The following is a 17,321-nucleotide window of genomic DNA, read 5'->3' on the forward strand; positions in this document are numbered from 1 at the left end:
CTGTTCGTGGGGGATAAGCCTGGGAGGTGGAGTCAGGGGCTGTCTCCCGCTGCTCTCTGCGCCCGCGGAGGCGTCCGGCCACTGGGGATGGAGCCGGTTCAGGCGGGGGCGGAGGCTCCACAGGCACTGGATCAGCTTCTCCTGGTGCTCGTGCCGCGGGATACGGCGGAGGCTCTCCTGCCTCCAAGCGGACTTAATTGGACCAGCCCCAAGCCTGCCAGCCACATAGCTGGCACTACCCCCACTACCATTTCCACCTCTATGCACCCTAGCCTGCAATCCGAGGAGTCTCTGGCGTTCCCAGAGTCAAAGTTTTCTGGCATAGCGGGCAGTCGCTCTTTTGCCTTCAGCTCCAGCTCCTCAATGTACCCGCGGCTCTGCTCTAGCAGCGCCACCTTCTCGGTGGGCGCCCTGAACTCATTTAGCACTACTCAGGCCGCCCTGGTGGGAGTGGCCTCTCGGGGTGTTGGGGGCCAGTGGTGACGCCCCTCAGTGAGCCATAGCACCTAGCTGCTCCGGAGGCATGGGCCATGCTGGCCTCTTTTCCCGCCTGCTGTCTCAGCTACACCATCACTACATATATGGTCACTGCAGCTTAGCAACTGCCGGCAGACTCCCCACCGTCTCACTGTGCAATTTTTTTTTTTTTTTTTTGCTACAGCCACCAACCTTTTCGGGCTCTGTCTCTGCCCCAGGCCGGTCTTACCGCTCCCTGCACTCATTCCCTCCCCGTGCAGCCTCTGCTCTGCATGCAAGCCTCCTCCCGCTGAACTCCTCCAGGGTGCGATCCAGGTCCTTCCTGTAAGACAAAGGCCTTTACTGCCCTCTAACCGTGGTGAAGTCCCAGTCTGGTCTGGTAAGGGGAAAGGCAGCATCAATTTTATTGGGTAGCTGAGTGGGGCACCCATCTTCTCTAGGAACGTTTTTCCGGGCTTCTAGGTAGGCTCTCATCAGAGGTTAGGAGTGCCTGCAGCAGCTGTTGGCAATCGTCCCAGGTGCGCTGATGGGTAACTAGAATAGACTCAATCAAAGAGGTTAGCATACAGAAGTCTTTAGAGAAAGGGGGGGTTGTTGTTTTTTTTTAGTTGTACAGATCAGAAGCCGAGAAGGGCCAGTATTGCAGGCGACCGTTTGGCCCCGGTCGTAAGGGGAAAGCCTGAGACGTAGGGTCTAGGGCTGGCTCTATTCTTCCACAGAGGCGTCCGGCCACTGGGGATGGAGCCAGTTCGGCCGGGGCCGCCAGCGGAAGTGCCACAGGTGCTGGGTCAGCCTCCCCGGGTGCCCCCTCCTCTGGATAGGGCGGGGGTTTTTCTGTCAGGAGGTCAATCAATAAATTATCTCTGGGTGGCTTCTCTTTTGTTCCTGTTTGGGGACCTCGGGTTACAGCGGGATAAAGGGAGGACTGGGAGGGTAAGGCAAGGGCGAGTTGTCCTATGGCTTTAAACAAGGCAACGGCAAACACAGAACAAACGAATAAGAGACAAAGACAGATCAACACAGAGCGCACAGCATCAGACGGAGACCATACAGATGAGGGTCCAGATCTGGATCCCTCTTCTCCCAGAAGTTCCACGTACAGTGGAACCAGACAGATGCCCATGGAACGTCTTCCAGGGCTGCGGAGGGGAAGTCCAAGCTCGTCAGCTCCTTCCAAGTCCGCCAGATACAGATACTGATTCAGATACTAATACTGATTACCTGATTACTTGGCGCCAAGTACCGAAAATACAGAGTTCCCTGCGCGGCAGACAGTTAGACAAACAATCAGACACAAACACAAACAAGGGCTGGCCAGCTTACCTCCCGATAGTGGGTCGGTGGTCCCTGGGTAGGGGGTCTCAGTTTCCCGGCCAGCGCACCAAATGAAAGACCCCCGGAGGGTATCTTCCATCTGAAGAGACCCGTCCCAAGGAACAGCGAGACCACTCACTTCGGATGCAAGTAGCAAGAGGTTTATTTACACAGGTACCTGTGGGCACACAGTCTCTCAGAGGACTTGTGCACCGGACAAAGGGGCAGTCCCCTTTTTATAGGGCTTAGGGGGCAGAAGCAAGGTACAGAAGCAGAAGCATAGCAACAGGGTTTTAATTGGTTAGTTTAAATGAAACCAGGGTGAACTGGGGACAAGCCTCAAGTTCTTCGGAAAGGGTGGCCTTGGCCCCTCCTCTGGGACAGGGTGCTGTTTTTCGTCCTTGTCTCAGCATGTATGACAAAATATTGTGTCTTTACCCAGGTCCAGGTGGTCAACTACAGACATCTTGTTTGGCAGGGACTGTGGCAGAAATATGGCTCCAAGGACACAACTCTTGGTACCAGTCGGGGGCTGCAGCTTATCTGAAAGCTGGGCTTGTCTGAGTGTCTCCCTTTCTTTGTCTATTGCAAGCTGGCTGCCCACCGGTATCTTGCTTGGCCACCTGGGACCCTGACCTAGCCTGCCCCGTGTGTGCACAGCCTTACAGAAATGGCATTTACTGTTGCTAAGCGGGGGTCTTTCAGAGAGACCAAGATATTCCAGGACAAAACTAAATTTATACAATATCTGACCACAAATCAAGCACCACAACGAATTATACGTGGAAAACCCAATACAAGGAGGGAAACTACATCCTAGTAAAAACAAGAAAATACCTAAACAAGAAAACAAAAAGAGGAAAGAAACACAGGCACAATTCTACCTGTAAAAGCAAAAATAGCAGGAAACAGCAACCACTATTCCTTAATATCTGTTAACATCAGTGGACTCAATTCCCCCAATAAAAGATATAGGCTATCAGACTGGATACATAAACAGAATCCAGCATTTTGCTGCATACAGGAAACTCATCTCACAGACAAAGACAGACACTATCTCTGAGTAAAAGGTTTGGAATAAACCTTCCAATCAAACGGCCCCAAGAAGCAAGCTGGAGTGGCCATTATAATATTGAATAAAGAAAATTTTCAACCAAAAGTTATCAAAAAAGATAAGGAAGGATACATTTTACTCACTAAATTTGTCAGGATGAACTCTCAATCCTTAACATATATGCTCCAAATACAAGAGCACCTATATTCATAAAAGAAACACAACTAAAGCTCAAAAAATACATTGCACCCCACACATTAATTTTGGGAGACCTCAACACCCCACTCTCATCAATGGATAGATCTTGGAAACATAAACTGAACAAGGACACAATAAAACTAGCATAGGTTATGAACCAATTGGAATTAATAGATATCTCCAGAACATATCATCTTAAAACAAAAGAATACACCTTCTCAGCACCTCAAGGCACCTTCTCCAAAATTTACCATATAATCGGCCACAAAACAAGCCTCAATCGATATAAGAAAATTGAAATACTCCCATGCATCCTATCAAATCACCATGGTATAAGGCTGGTCTTTAATAACAACAAAGACAACAAAAAGCCTATATACACATGGAAACTAAACAATGCTCTATTAAACAATAACATGGTCAAAGAAGAAATAAAGAAAGGAGTTAAGGATTTTCTAAAAATTAATGAAAATGAAAACACAACATACTCAAGTCTATGGGATACAATAAAAGCAGTTCTGAGAGGAAAACACATAGCTCTGAGTGCTTCCAAAAAGAAACTGGAGAGAGCATACACACTAGCAACCTGACAGCACAATTGAAAGCTCTAGAACAAAAGGAAGCAGATGCACCCAAGAGGAGTCTGTGGCAAGAAATAATCAAACTCAGAGCAGAAATTAACCAAATAGAAACAAAAAGAACAATTCAAAGGATCAACAAAATTAAGAGCTGGTTCTTTGAGAAAATTAACAAGAATGATTAACCCTTAGCAAGACTAACTAGAGGGCAAAGAGAGAGTATGCAAATTAACAAAATCAGAAATGAAAATGCAGGCATAATAACTGAAACTGAGGAAATTCAAGAAATCATCAGATCCTACTACAAAAGCCAATACTCTCAACAAAGCTGGAAAATCTGGAGGAAATGGATGAATTCCTAGACAGATCCCAGATACTAAAGTTAAACCAGGACCAGGTAAACCATCTAAACAATCCCATAATACCTAAAGAAATAGAAGCAGTCATCAAAAGCCTCCCAACCAAAAAAAGCCCAGGTTCATATGGGTTCAGTGCAGAGTTTTATCGGACATTTATTGAAGACCTAATACCAATACTCTCCAAACTATTCCACAAAATAGAACCAGAAGGAACACTACCTAACTCATTATTTGAGGCCACAATAACCCTTGTTGCTAAACCACACAAAGACCCTACAAGGAAAGAGAACTTCAGACCAATCTGACTTATGAACATTGATGCAAAAATACTCAACAAAATCCTTGCAAATCGAATCCAAGAACACATCAAAATGATCATTCACCATGACCAAGTAGGCCTCATCCCTTGGATGCAGGGATGGTTTAATATACGGAAATCCATCAATGTAATCCACCATATAAACAAACTCAAAGTAAAAAACCACATGGTCATCTCACTAGATGCTGAGAAAGCATTTGACAAAATTCAACACCCCTTCATGTTAAAAGTCTTGGAAAGAGTGGGAATCCAAGGCCCATACCTAAACATAATAAAAGCAATATACAGCAAACCAACAGCCAACATCAAATTTAACTGTGGGAAACTTGAAGCAATCCCACTAAAATCAGGGACTCGACAAGGCTGCCCACTCTCCCCCTACCTATTCAACATAGTACTGGAAGTCATGGCTGGAGCAATTAGACAGCAAAAGGAAATCAAAGGGATACAAATTAGAAAGGAAGAAGTAAAAACATTACTCTTTGCCGATGACATGATAGTGTATGTAAGTGACCCCAGGAAATTCCACCAGAGAACCAGGTGCCATCATGTGTGATGTCCATGTGTGTACCCTGAGCTGTGGAACCGCAGAGTTCTAACATCCTTCAGCACAGTGGGCAGAGAGGAAAGTGGACATTCAGTGGCTCATACATATTCTTCTGACTGCACTACAGACTTTGGATATTTTTATGACGTGAACTAAGTGTGACTCTTAGTTAATTTGGGGGCAACCTCAAAAATATGAACGATCTATCCCATGTCTGCACTTTTGTTTGGAGGTTTGAGCTTGAGACGGGCTCACTCTCATAGTTCTGTTTGGCCTTGTGACTTGGGAAGAATTTAGCCAGGGCTATATGCATGCTGAGTACAAGCTCTTATTACTTGACTCAAAGTTCTGTACTACTTTGGAATTCCTGAGGACATTTACACTTCACATTTGTAGTGATTCAAATCTGTACCATATAGCCAGGCAATGGTGATGCACACCTCTAATCCCAACAGATTATACCCCAGGCAGAGGCATGTGGATCCCTGTGCTTGAGGCCAGCCTGGCCTACAGAGAGAGAGAGTCACAGGACAGCCAGGGCTACTCAAAGAAACCAAGTCATAAACAAAAAGGGGTAGGGAGTTTGTGTATCACTGTATCATTTTTATTTCATAAATTCTACTTGGCTCCCTTGTATTTTCTCAATAGGTGCTAATCACATTTACTTTGTGGCATTCTGGAGCTACTATTAGCAAATCACAAGGGGCCTTTCTTGAGACTGGACTGGAGGGAACAATTTCAATGTCATTAAGAACGCAGTGAGAGCCAGAAAATGGCAGCAGCTAACAATTAATTTTACAAAACCTCCCAGCTGGTAAAGCCCCTACAAGGCACAAAACAGTGTGTAATTATTTTCAAAGCATTTCATGCTGATTTTATTTCTAACCTCCCGTTCTAAAAAGCAGAAATGAAACATAGCAGTTCATTTCTGAAGCAGTGACAGCGATGTGGGGTGCTGGAAACCAGAGCGAGTCCACGCATGCTGGATTCACCAGGATCCATCCTACATGCAACATTGTTCACTGGAAGCTAAGACCATGTTTGATGGCGAACTCTTCCTATTCTGAATTGATTATGAACATAACATTTTAATAACATGAGCATCTAAGAAACAGACCCGGATCAAAATCAGGTTTAACTGGAAACTGAAACTGCAATCAGCAGGCACGGTGGTAGCTCTGTATTTTCTCACTAAAGCTGCCAACATTCTGGGACCCACTTCTGGCTCATTCACTGCATATAACTATGCTCTGACATGAGGCAGAAGCGGTTTTTCATTTGGAAGACTCGTCTCTTCTGCTGTCACATTCTCTACTGACTGATTACAGTAATAAATGATGGGGATTCGTGCACTCTTCCTGCTCGCTTGCACTGTCATTTCTCTGCCTCCCTGTTTCTCTCTGTCTCGCTCTCTCCCCCTCTTTCATTTCTCTTCTTCTTTCCCCTTCACACTCTTCTCCCACTCTCACTTCCCTGGTCATGAGTATAGAGTGTTGGGAGCCGCCGTGGCTTTGCATGCCTATGGAATGCCTTTTTTTTTTTTTTTTTTTTTTTTTTTTTTTTTTTTTTTTTTTTTGCACCTCTTTCTCCTGGCCGCAGGAGGGCGCTGGGAGCCACCTGGGGTTTGCAGGGCTATTGACTGCATCTTTTCTGTGCTCTTTACTGGACTGGGGCGCTGGGAGTCAGCTCGAGGCCGCGCGCTGATTGGCTCCTCTGGAGAGTCCCTCTTCAGTATAAGGAACTCAACATTTGACTAGAAGTAAGATGGGAATTTCCCAAGCTTCTTTGCCATGGGGGCAGAGGACTCTGAAGTGAAGAACATAGAATCAGACCGAAGTGTCCCAGAAGTGAAAATGTTTTCCGGGCATGAGATTTTGAATGTAGAACTAATGGATGAAGCAGAAGGTGCATCCAGAGAAAAGGCATGCTCTGTTAGCATAAATACAGAACTAGCTGGAATGGAGAAAATGGAAAAAATGAAGACTCAAATGCATGCGAGCCTGCTTCACTTGCACCACAGATGCCCACACAGGCCTTGAGTACTTACTGTCTGGCAGAAGAAGAGGAGGTGACATACACCGTCCTTGGTCAGTTCCAGCTGCGATGTTCCACATCAAGGAGCAGAGTGTCCTGAGTGTTGCTGCCGAAAGAGTACTGTGTGTCGCCATGGGAAACTGTTGACTTCAGGTAATCACACGCGGCCGAGTTTGCTTGTTCGATATTTTCCTTCTGGGAAGTCTTGCTTTCTACAGTGGACTTCAGATGATCTTGGAAGACAAGAGAATCTTAAAGATTATCCACGATTGTAGCTGGCCCCCTGATTGCCTGTCTCATCAGTATGGAATCATGTCGAACAGTGTTTTTGACACACAGGTAGCTGATGCCCTTCAGTTGTGTATGGAAACAGGTGGCTTTCTTCCCAACTGTTTTAGTACTTTGCAGGAGTGCTTAATCAGACACCTTAAAGTTGCCCCCAAATAACTTTTGATTTTAGAAGAGAGACAGAAACATTCAGGAAACTCCAGAAGTATGGTTGACAAGATCTCCTCTACCTTCTTTATTGAACATTTTGGCCCTGAAGACAACCTACCTGCTTCCACTTGGATTGGTGCTACTGGACAAGGTGATGTGAGACTTAACCATGCTGGTGGATGGGTACCTGAACACCTACCGAGAAGGTTCTGCAGACTTGCTTGCGTGCACAGAGTCTGCGTGTTTGGAGCTGCCAGCAGAGCTTCTTCAACTCCAGGATTTCCAGAACTAGTGGAGAGAGAGAGAGAGAGAGAGAGAGAGAGAGAGAGAGAGAGAGACAGACAGACAGACAGACAGACAGACAGAGACAGAAAGAGACAAAGAGCTGCAAAGGAGTACAGCCTGAATGCACAGGGCCTCCTCATAAGGATGCTACTGCACCCACAGGAGCCAATGGCTTTTACAATAGGGAAAGAAGAGCAAGTCCATGGTTTCTTATTCTGTAAGCCGTCAGGTCTAGACCAAGTTCCATGCTTTATATGTCATGAATATCATAAGGATGAGAATTATTTGAATAAAGAATCTAAACAAACCACAGCAAAATCTCAAATTGTACCTCCCAGGAAGGAAGGCGGAGCCCAGGAGGACTCTGAGAACAAACCAGTGTGTTGGGAGTCAGCAGGGCCAGAAGTCTTGAGAACCCAGAAAGCCCACCCCCTGCCTCCCAGGCAGGCATGTCAGCCACACTTCTCTTTGAAAGAGGAGATTGAACACTCGCTGGTGGTAGAAAATAATGGAGCTTTAACAAGTCCAACAAAGACACTTTGGTGTCACCTTCTCTTCCTCAGGAAACCTGGGAGGCACCAAGTCACACCTTCCATCTTCCCCAAAATGCTATGATTTCTACACTTCCACCCTATCCAGCCCCGGAGAAGACAGATTCAAGGATAAGTCCATCTCTAAATCTGTTTTAGGATTTAAGGTTTGTCACTGAGGCCAACAGGGTCCCTGTGAATTTCTTATGGGGGTAGTTGGCTAGGTCTCAACCACAGGATTCTGGGGAAAATGGTAGCCTTAGTGCTGAATTCTGCAGTCTGGAGTAATGGGTGAGGCTGAACTTGCCTTTCTGACCATGATGAGGAAATAGTTCCCGTTAGTTGATATGGACTTCTGATCTTTAGGTTTAGAGGATTTAAAGAAGGAAAGCCCGGGCTCAGTGTCTGGAAGGATCTGGTGTAGGAATGTTGCAGGGCAGCTCTTGAGGGTGGCAGGGACCTGGGCAGCTGCACAGACCACCTGCTCAGTCTGCACCATCACCAAAAACCAAAAGATGTATGTTTTTATTTGTTTGGGTTTGTTTGTTTTGATTGAAGTAGATTGTTTTCAGATTGAAGTAGATCTAAAAAATTCATGACTTACATACATGTTAGAAATGTATTTCATGACTTCACAAGTACTGCTCTTCCACATTGTGTATCATATTAGGGGCAGAGAACAGGTGACATCACCCAGGGGCATTCCCTCAACTTTCTTTATAATTCATTAATCTTAAGAGAGCATGGTGCTAGCTTCTTTGTTTTTATTTCCTTCTGGTAAATGTAAAATTTGAGTTCATTGTATTTGCCTAGAAGTGTTACACTTTCTTAGAGAACAACAACAAAAAAAAAAAAACCCAGCCTGAAATAAGGGCATTTGTGGGGTGCTCGAGAGTCAATAAACCTGTTTTGGTATCAGATATTAATTATAATAATTATAATAAAATTATTATTATTATTATTATTATTATTTACATAAAGCTTATGTTATCCATAACAGTCATGATGCTTTTACAAGCATCGTAGTTCTGAAAATATGATTATTATTGGGTAGACTAACATGCCACAGGGAAAACAAGGAAGGCCACCTAGCTGCCAAACCAAGAGCTTACATAAAGTAATGAGCCAACATTTAACAAATATACCAAGTTTATTTAAAAAAAACAGTACTGAAAGTATTATACTTGAAGAAATAACTATGAGGTGTAACTTTAATTTTTTAAACCCATCTGAAATGGTAGCACTTAAACACCTTTACCTCCATCTTTAGCCCACCATCCACCAGAGGTAGTCGAACAGCAAGGTAATGGGGGAAGTGGACCTGCTTAGAAAGTTTCTTTGGAGTGGCAACTCCCATCTGTGCTGTCTGGAAATCTGCAGTTCAGTTCACAAGTGAGCAGTGGCAGCTCAGTCTCCCCTCCCAAACACTTCATAGCTACACAAGAAGTCCAGTTTGGTAGTTGGGCTAACAAACATGAGTCAGCAGTAGTGACAGCATCTAGCAGAGACAGCCAGGCCTCAGCCTCAGCACCAGTTAACAGGAGGCACCAGGGCCAACAGAGATGCCAGGGAAAGTTTTTGGCTGTGCATCTCTCATGGAAGTAAAGATCAGTGAAGACTCCAGGCCAACAAGCATTTAGCTATGCAAGTGAGCCAAGCTCAGCCTCAGTCACTGTCTATGGAGTTCTATTTATAATCTCTTCTTCCCTGGGTTTGCCTCGGCCTGTGGGTGTGTCTCAGTTGACATCATTCTGCCAAGGAGGGGGAAACTTATCTATGAATTTTGAAACAGGGTTTAGACCACGCTGGCCTTGAACCCTTGGGATGTGCCCAGGTAGTGGGATTAGAGGTGTGTGCCATCACTTCTGGCATGAAAACTATATTATAGAGTCAGGGTTTCCCTATCTAGTCATGGCTAGTCCTGTACTGTTGAGATCTTCTTCCTTTAGCCACTCTAGTGCAAGGATTATAGACTGTAAAAATTCCTGGCAGGCTCCAACAGGTCAGGTTTGATTTTCTTTTAAAAATTGTGCAGGACGTCAGCATTTAAGTTAAAACAGAAAGGTTTTGTATTACAGGAAGGGTAGCACCATGGTTTCCACTAACCCAGCAGGGGGTGGGGGGCTCCTAAGACAATTGTTGGTATAATTAAAATAATTGCATATTATTAGACTCAAACAATAAGCATGAGTTTTATGGCAACAAGACAAAATACAGACATACAGAGGCAGAAATATCACAGTGACATTAAATATCTCACTGGAACACCTTACAGGTTAAAAAAAAAAAAAAGCAGAAAATGTTATCTTTAAAGTTCTAAAAGTGAGTATCAACCATGATTGCCATATCCAGCAGAGATATCTTTTATATTTACCAAGTAAAAAGGACATCTCATGACAACCATATAAAAGATGACAGCTTTATTCATGAAAGCACAAGAAGAATACATTTTATGGGAGAATTATGAGAACAGAGAACTATGAAGAAATCCATCAAGTAAAACACAGTAAAACTGCAAACCCCCAATACCAGAAAAAGATAAAATAAATACTAAACAATAATCTAAAAAAATAAGAAGAACCAACAAAATCACAAGAACTATAAAACACATTCCCCCTCCTTTTATTTTCTCTACAAAGACCCTTTATTGAGAGTGTCATAAAAGATCCAGTCCTTGATTTGAACACGTCTCAGTTCAGCTGATGGCAGACTTAGGTAAGATTTTTTGGTGACATGAGTACTTTCCCATCTATAATATCAAAACAGGTTCTGAGCTCGTGTATGAGTATCTTCAGGGCCTCGGCCCATGTTCTTCAGGGTTCGATTAAGCTCTTCAAACTTGGGCATCTGCCAACTTTGATATCTGCAATATGGATTATGTTCTTACCAATATAGAAGTTCACCTTCGAGGCTGACTGGAATTCACCATCTAGGGCAGAAATGCCACACCAGGTTCTTCATCTTGTGCCTGAAGACAAGCAGTTGGATGCGGAACTCCTGCTCTGTGAGGTCCAGGAACCCAGCCATCTTGGCCACAGTCATGGTGGTGCTGAGCTTGAGGAAGCAGCAGATGGTGGAGAGCTGGGCCTGCTGCTACACTTCATTAGAAAACACCTTCAGCTGCTGCAGGAAGGGCTCTAAGTGGTAGGTAGGATGTACATTGTTGTAGTTAGGCACCATAGGAGACAGGAACTTGGGGCAAGGTCCTCATAGACCTTGGGGTCATCATCCTTCTTCATGCACATCATAAAATATGGAAAACCAACATAATAGAAGGTGGTGACCTGGCACTCAGGCACACGGCATACATGCTTTTCTTGTGCAGCTCAATATTCTCCAGCACCTTGATAGCCAGTTGTAACCCCCCAGTAGAGAATGCAGGCACTGAAGTCCTACCAGGCTGAAGTAGCCAAGCATCTTGTAAAGGGAGTGTCATTCATGTTCCCCAGCAAGATGTTTGGGGTAACCTCCACTGCTGTATACCTCTAGCTGCAGATTGATGTTGGATTTGTCTACCAGAGAATGCAGCATGTTGAGGACACTGCATGTTTCAGATTTTAGGATTGCATCTAAGGAAGTCTATTGCCTCCTCTGACTCCTTGGATGTCCTGCAGTGGTACTGACTGAAGGACTAGAGCTGGTATAGGAGCTCATTGATGATGTCCCAGAGCCACTGGTTGAGAAGTTCAAGGGGAGCAGGTCCATCAGCATTGAGGATATAGTTGAACAGAGTGTAGTAGTTGTGATAGAATTTGAACCTCTGTTCAAAGGAGGATCCCCCACTGACTTGGGCATAAATATGTCTGTAGTACAATTATTTATACAAAATTAGAAATACACCAATGTTGCAAACTTAGGGTGCAATTGCTTCTGCCTCAGGCCATGGTGTATTCTTGCAGAAAATTCCAGTTATCTTGGTCCAGCCATTCTCACAAATGTCCTGGATCTCATATAAACTACCATGTTTTATAAAATAAAAAAATAAATAAAATAAATAAAAAAGTGTCAGCTTGATCAGATCACTTGACTTGCTGTCCATTCTCTGTGTATCTTGTTTCTCCCATTCTCTCCTAGGTAATCCTGAGTTCCTATTGACTGTCCCACGGGTCAAGGCATATTACAGAGAGAATCTGGGCCTGAATAGCAACATTCATCTCCCTCTGCTTCCTGATTGTAGATGCAGAATTACTAGCTGCATAAAGCTCCTGATGCTATGACTCTCTGCTGTGATGGACCATGCTCTGGAATGGTGAGTCAAAATAAACTCTTAATATTTTATGTTGCTTTTGCCAGGGTACGTTAGTACGGAAATCATTCAACCTACCAAAACAGGAGACACTATCATTACTAATATTGAAATTACTGTTTATTATTATTATACTAGGACCTATATGACTTTTTCTAAAGTGTTCATTGTGTGAAATTGGGAGCCAAAATACTTGGTATCTCTATGTTCATAATAGTTACATGTCCTTGATAGATTGTAAAAATTCCTTTTACTAAACTTTAACTACTATCTTCATCTTTTCTTGCTAATTTTGATTTGAAGTCTACTCTATCACATTATCACAATAGATACATTGGATTATTTTCCAGAGATACTCACTCCATAGATTGTTTCTATCCTTTTGTTCTTTGTCTATACGTGGCTGTGCCAGTCAGTTTTGTTTCTTTCTGACACTCGGACAGTGGCTCCTCTTTCCAGCCCTGTCAGCTAGTCTTCATTTTTTTATTTGTGAGTAGAAGTCATTTATGTTTAACATTATCAGTAAGAGATGTTTAAAGCCCTCTCTCGGGCTTCTGGGGTGTCATAGTCACGTCTTATCCTGCTGATGACTCTGAGTCTAAGGCTGCGTATGATCCCTATGCCTACCAGGGCGGCTATGATATGCACATAGGCAATGCGAAGCAGGACCTTGCCTATGAATGACAGTATGAACAGCAGACTTATCAGGTGATTCCTGGAGTGGTCAAAAACTTCATTCAGTACTTTCATAAAACTGTCACAGATTTGATAGACCAAAAAGTGTGTGAGCTTAAGGACAGTCACATCTCTAGTGATATCACTGACCAGAAAGTATATGGTAGTTTTATACAGGTAGAAGAAGGAAATGAAGCATGGGAAAGTAAGGTATGGGACTAAGGGAACTTTCCAGCTAAAGGACTTTTCACAATACCCTTTGTGGAAAATAACATGGGGAGGGGGCTACCCAGGTGCAGGAGAGAATGTTCTGCCAAGCAGGATCTGTTGCCTGGGTGATCATTCTACTCAGCTAGACCAGAGTGAGTTCACCTAATTTCTGGGAAAAGACTTCTACTGTGGGAAACAGAAACCTTGGCTGACATCTATGTAAAATGGCATTACTCAGGCTAAGAGGTTTTCTTAATTCTGTCAGCTCTCAGCTGTAATTCAGTCCAGCAACCCAGGCCATAAAATGTGCCTCCCACATTTAGAGTAAGTTTGCCTACCTCAGTAAAACTAATGAAAAAAGAAAAACGGTTTCTGACAGACATAGCCAGAGGCTAAACTAATTAAGATAATCTCTCAAAGGCATGTCCACAGGCTCCTTTGCCTAACGACTTGCCAGGAGCCAGGTAGGAGAAGCTATAAAGTAGCAGGTGGTCTTCCTGAGATGGTTTCATATATATATATATATATATATATTCACTAGGTATTAAGTTATTAGCCCACACTTTTGAACAGAACAATAAAGATGTCTTTGAGTAATGCTATATAGACAATAGATCATTTCTTAATTCTTAATGATTATTATATAGGAACTCATAATATTGTGCTAGCAGTTATTAAGTTCTTTATAATAGGACTGCTAATAACTCCTCTTTGATATTAAAAACTGCACTGAGAACTCTCTCAGTCTTCAAGTGTTACGAATTAATTTCTTCTGAGATGGAAAACAAGCCTTTATAACTTAGAACACAGTCTAAGTGCCTGGAGCTGACCTGGTTCCAGAGCACTCTGTACCCAGACCCCACTGGGAGAGAGCTTATCTCACAGGAGCACTGACACATCAGAGAGCAAAGGGGAGACCACCACCCCTGCTTAAATTTCTGGCCCAAGAGGAGCCTACCCGGAGAACTCAGGACACAGGAGCCAAGGAGCAGTCTGGAACAGGATCCTTTCAGTTCCTGCCTGTTGTTGGAGCTGACCCCTGTGCTGCAGTTCTCTATACTCAGACCGAGATGGGAGAGAGGCAGGTCTCATTGAAGTGCTGACACCATTTAAAGTACAGGTAAGACCACCACTGTTGCTCTGAGGAACCCATCCACAGCCTTCAGGACAGAGAAGCAGTTTGGGACAGAATCTTTTGGGTTTCTGTCTGTGCCCTGCTCGGACCCTCTGCTACAGCTCTCTCTACCCAGACACACAGGCTTCAAAGAGGGTCAAGTCACTGTCAGAATCAGCAATGCCAGTTAACAGTAAATATAAGCACATGGTGAGAGGCAAGTTCAAGTACCTAAGCAACAGAAACATAGACTACTTGGCATTATCAGAACCTAGTTTCTCCAACATAGCAAGTCCTAGATACCACAACACATCAGAAAAGCAAGATTCTGATTTAAAATCATAACTCATAGTAATGTTAAAGGTCTTTAAGAAGGTCATAAATAACTCCCCTAAAGATATACAAGACAACACAGGTAAACAGGTAGAAGCCCTTAAAGAGGAAACACAAAACTCAACCAAACAGGTGAAGAAATTGAACCAAACCATCCAGGATCAAAAAATGGAAATAGAAACAATAAATGAATCACAAAGGGAGAGAGGGCCAGGTCTCTGTCATCAGGACTCAGGAACTGGCCGCAGGAGGCTGAGCTCCCAGATCAGCTGCACAGGGGCTTTTCTACCTGGACAAGGGTGATCCGGGGGCACAGGCCAGGAGAAGTACACCAGGATTTCATGGAGCACGGAGAGTGCAGTACTCTCTGAAAAAATGTCCTTTTTGGACTAGAAAAAGAGCCGGGTCACCCCCATTAGGACTCAGGACCTGTGGGCATAGGGCTGAGCTCCAAGAGCAGTCTCGAAAGAGCTCTCACATCTGAGCTCACAAAGATTGAACTGAGTTACTCCTATCAGAACTCACTGTTTGCCCACAAAAAGCCAAACACCCAGGAGAAACTCCTGAGCACATGGGACTTCAGAACCACAGGAGCAAAAAGTACCAGTCAGAAACAAAAAGATCACCTACAATCACTGACAACAAGATGGCAAGAGAAAAGTGCAAGGACCCAAGCAATGGAAACCAAGACAATTGGCAACATCAGAACCCAGTTCTCCCACCACAGCAAGTAGTAGATTTTCCAACACAGCAGAAAAAAAAAAGATTTAGACTTGAAATCATACTTCCTGATGATGATTGAGATCTTTGAGAAGCACATGAATAACTCCCTTAAACAATTACAGGAGAAACAGGAAAAATCACTCAAAGAAACTACAGGAAAACATAACCAAATAGGTGAGGGAATTGAAAATAAAACTAGATACAACAACAACAAAAAAATCACAAAAAGAGATAATCCCCGAGAAAGAAAACCTAAGAAAGAAATCAGGAATCACAGATGCAAGCATCTCCAACAGACTACAAGAGATGGAAGAGAGAATCTCAGGGGCTGAAGACAACATTGAAAACATATATAAAACAGTCAAAGAAGATGCAAAAACCAAGAAGCTCCTAACCCAAAATGTTCAGGAGATCAATGAGAAGACCAAACCTAAGGATAATAGGTGTAGAAGAGGGCGAAGAATATCAACTAAAAGGCACAGTAAAAATCGTCAACAAGATCATGGAAGAAAACTTCTCTACCCTTAAAAACCAGATGACCATGAACATACAAGAAGCCTACAGAACTTCAAATAGATTGGACAAAAAAGAAATTCTTCCTGACACGTAATAGTCAAAACACCAATTGTTCAAAACAAAGAAAGAATACTACAAGCAGTAAGAGAAAAAGGACAAGTAACATATAAAGGTAGACCAATCAGAATTACACCAGACTTCTCAACAGAGATTATGAAAGTTAGAAGATCCTGGACAGATGTCATACAGAACCTAAGAGAACACAAATATCAGCCCAGATTACTATCTCCAGCAAAACTCTCAATGACTATCGATGGAGAGACTAAGATATTCCATGACAAAAACTAAATTTACACAATATATGACCACAAATCCAGCCCTACAAAGAATAATGGATAAAAAAAATTGAACACAATGAGAGAAACTACACTCTAGGAAAAGCAAGAAAATAATCATGCAAGAAAACCAAAAGCAGAAATACACACAAATATAATTCTACATCTAGCAATAAAAATAACAGAAAACAACAATCACTATTTCTTAATATCTGTTAACATCAATGGACTCAATTCCCCAATAAAGAGACATAGACTATTAGACTGGATACATAAACAAGATCCAGCATGTTGCTGTATAAAAGAAACTCATTGCAGAGACAAAGACAGACACCACCTCAGAGTAAAAGGCTGGGGGAAAAAGACCTTACAAGCAAATGGTCCCAAGAAAAAAGCTGAAATATCCATTCTAATGTCAAATAAAACAGATTTTCAACCAAAGCAATCAAAAACATAAGCAAGGACACTTTTTACTCATCACAGGAAAAAAATCTATCAAGATGAATTCTAAATCCTGAACATCTCTGCTCAAAATACAAGGGGACCCACATTCATAAAAAAAAAAAAACTCTACTAAAGTTCAAAGCATATATGATATTATATACAATAATAGTGAGAGACTTCAACATCCCATTCTCATCAATGGACACATCATGGTAGCAGAAACTGAACAGAAACATAGCAAAACTAGCAGAGGATATGAACAAATTGGAATTAAGAGACATCTACAGAACATTTCATCCTGAAACAAATGAATATAATTCTCAGCACCTCATGGTACCTTCTCCAAAATTGACTATATAATTGATCACAAAACATGCCTCAACAGACATAGGAAGATTGAAATACTCCCATAAATCTTATCAGATCATCATGGAATAAGCCTGTTCTTTAATAACAACAAAGACAACAAAAATCCCACATACACATGGAAACTGAACAATGTGCTACTCAACAATAACATGGTCAAAGAAAAAAATAAAAAAAGAAATTGAGGGTTTTCTAGATTTTAATGAAAATGAAAGCGCAACAAACC

At 42.8% G+C, this 17,321-nt stretch overlaps 1 protein-coding gene and 1 pseudogene across 2 annotated transcripts; one reads left to right on the plus strand and one right to left on the minus strand.

Annotated features, from left to right (window-relative positions):
• Positions 1-6,636: 6,636 nt before the first annotated feature.
• On the plus strand, positions 6,637-7,610 carry EXD1 (exonuclease 3'-5' domain containing 1; the record flags this gene model as incomplete). Its single annotated transcript, XM_080910178.1, is given in 8 exon segments — positions 6,637-6,819; positions 6,822-6,942; positions 6,945-6,992; positions 6,995-7,025; positions 7,027-7,324; positions 7,328-7,353; positions 7,355-7,475; positions 7,479-7,610. Coding segments are annotated over 8 exon segments (960 nt in total).
• A 3,660-nt stretch (positions 7,611-11,270) lies between these two features.
• LOC308415107 (eukaryotic translation initiation factor 3 subunit L-like) lies at positions 11,271-12,172 on the minus strand (annotated as a pseudogene). The gene has a single exon. The product of its transcript is annotated as a eukaryotic translation initiation factor 3 subunit L-like (transcript).
• Between the last annotated feature and the right edge of the window lie 5,149 nt (positions 12,173-17,321).

This window comes from Micromys minutus (genome assembly GCF_963924665.1).
Source record: "Micromys minutus genome assembly, chromosome: X".
Taxonomy (NCBI): domain Eukaryota; kingdom Metazoa; phylum Chordata; class Mammalia; order Rodentia; family Muridae; genus Micromys; species Micromys minutus.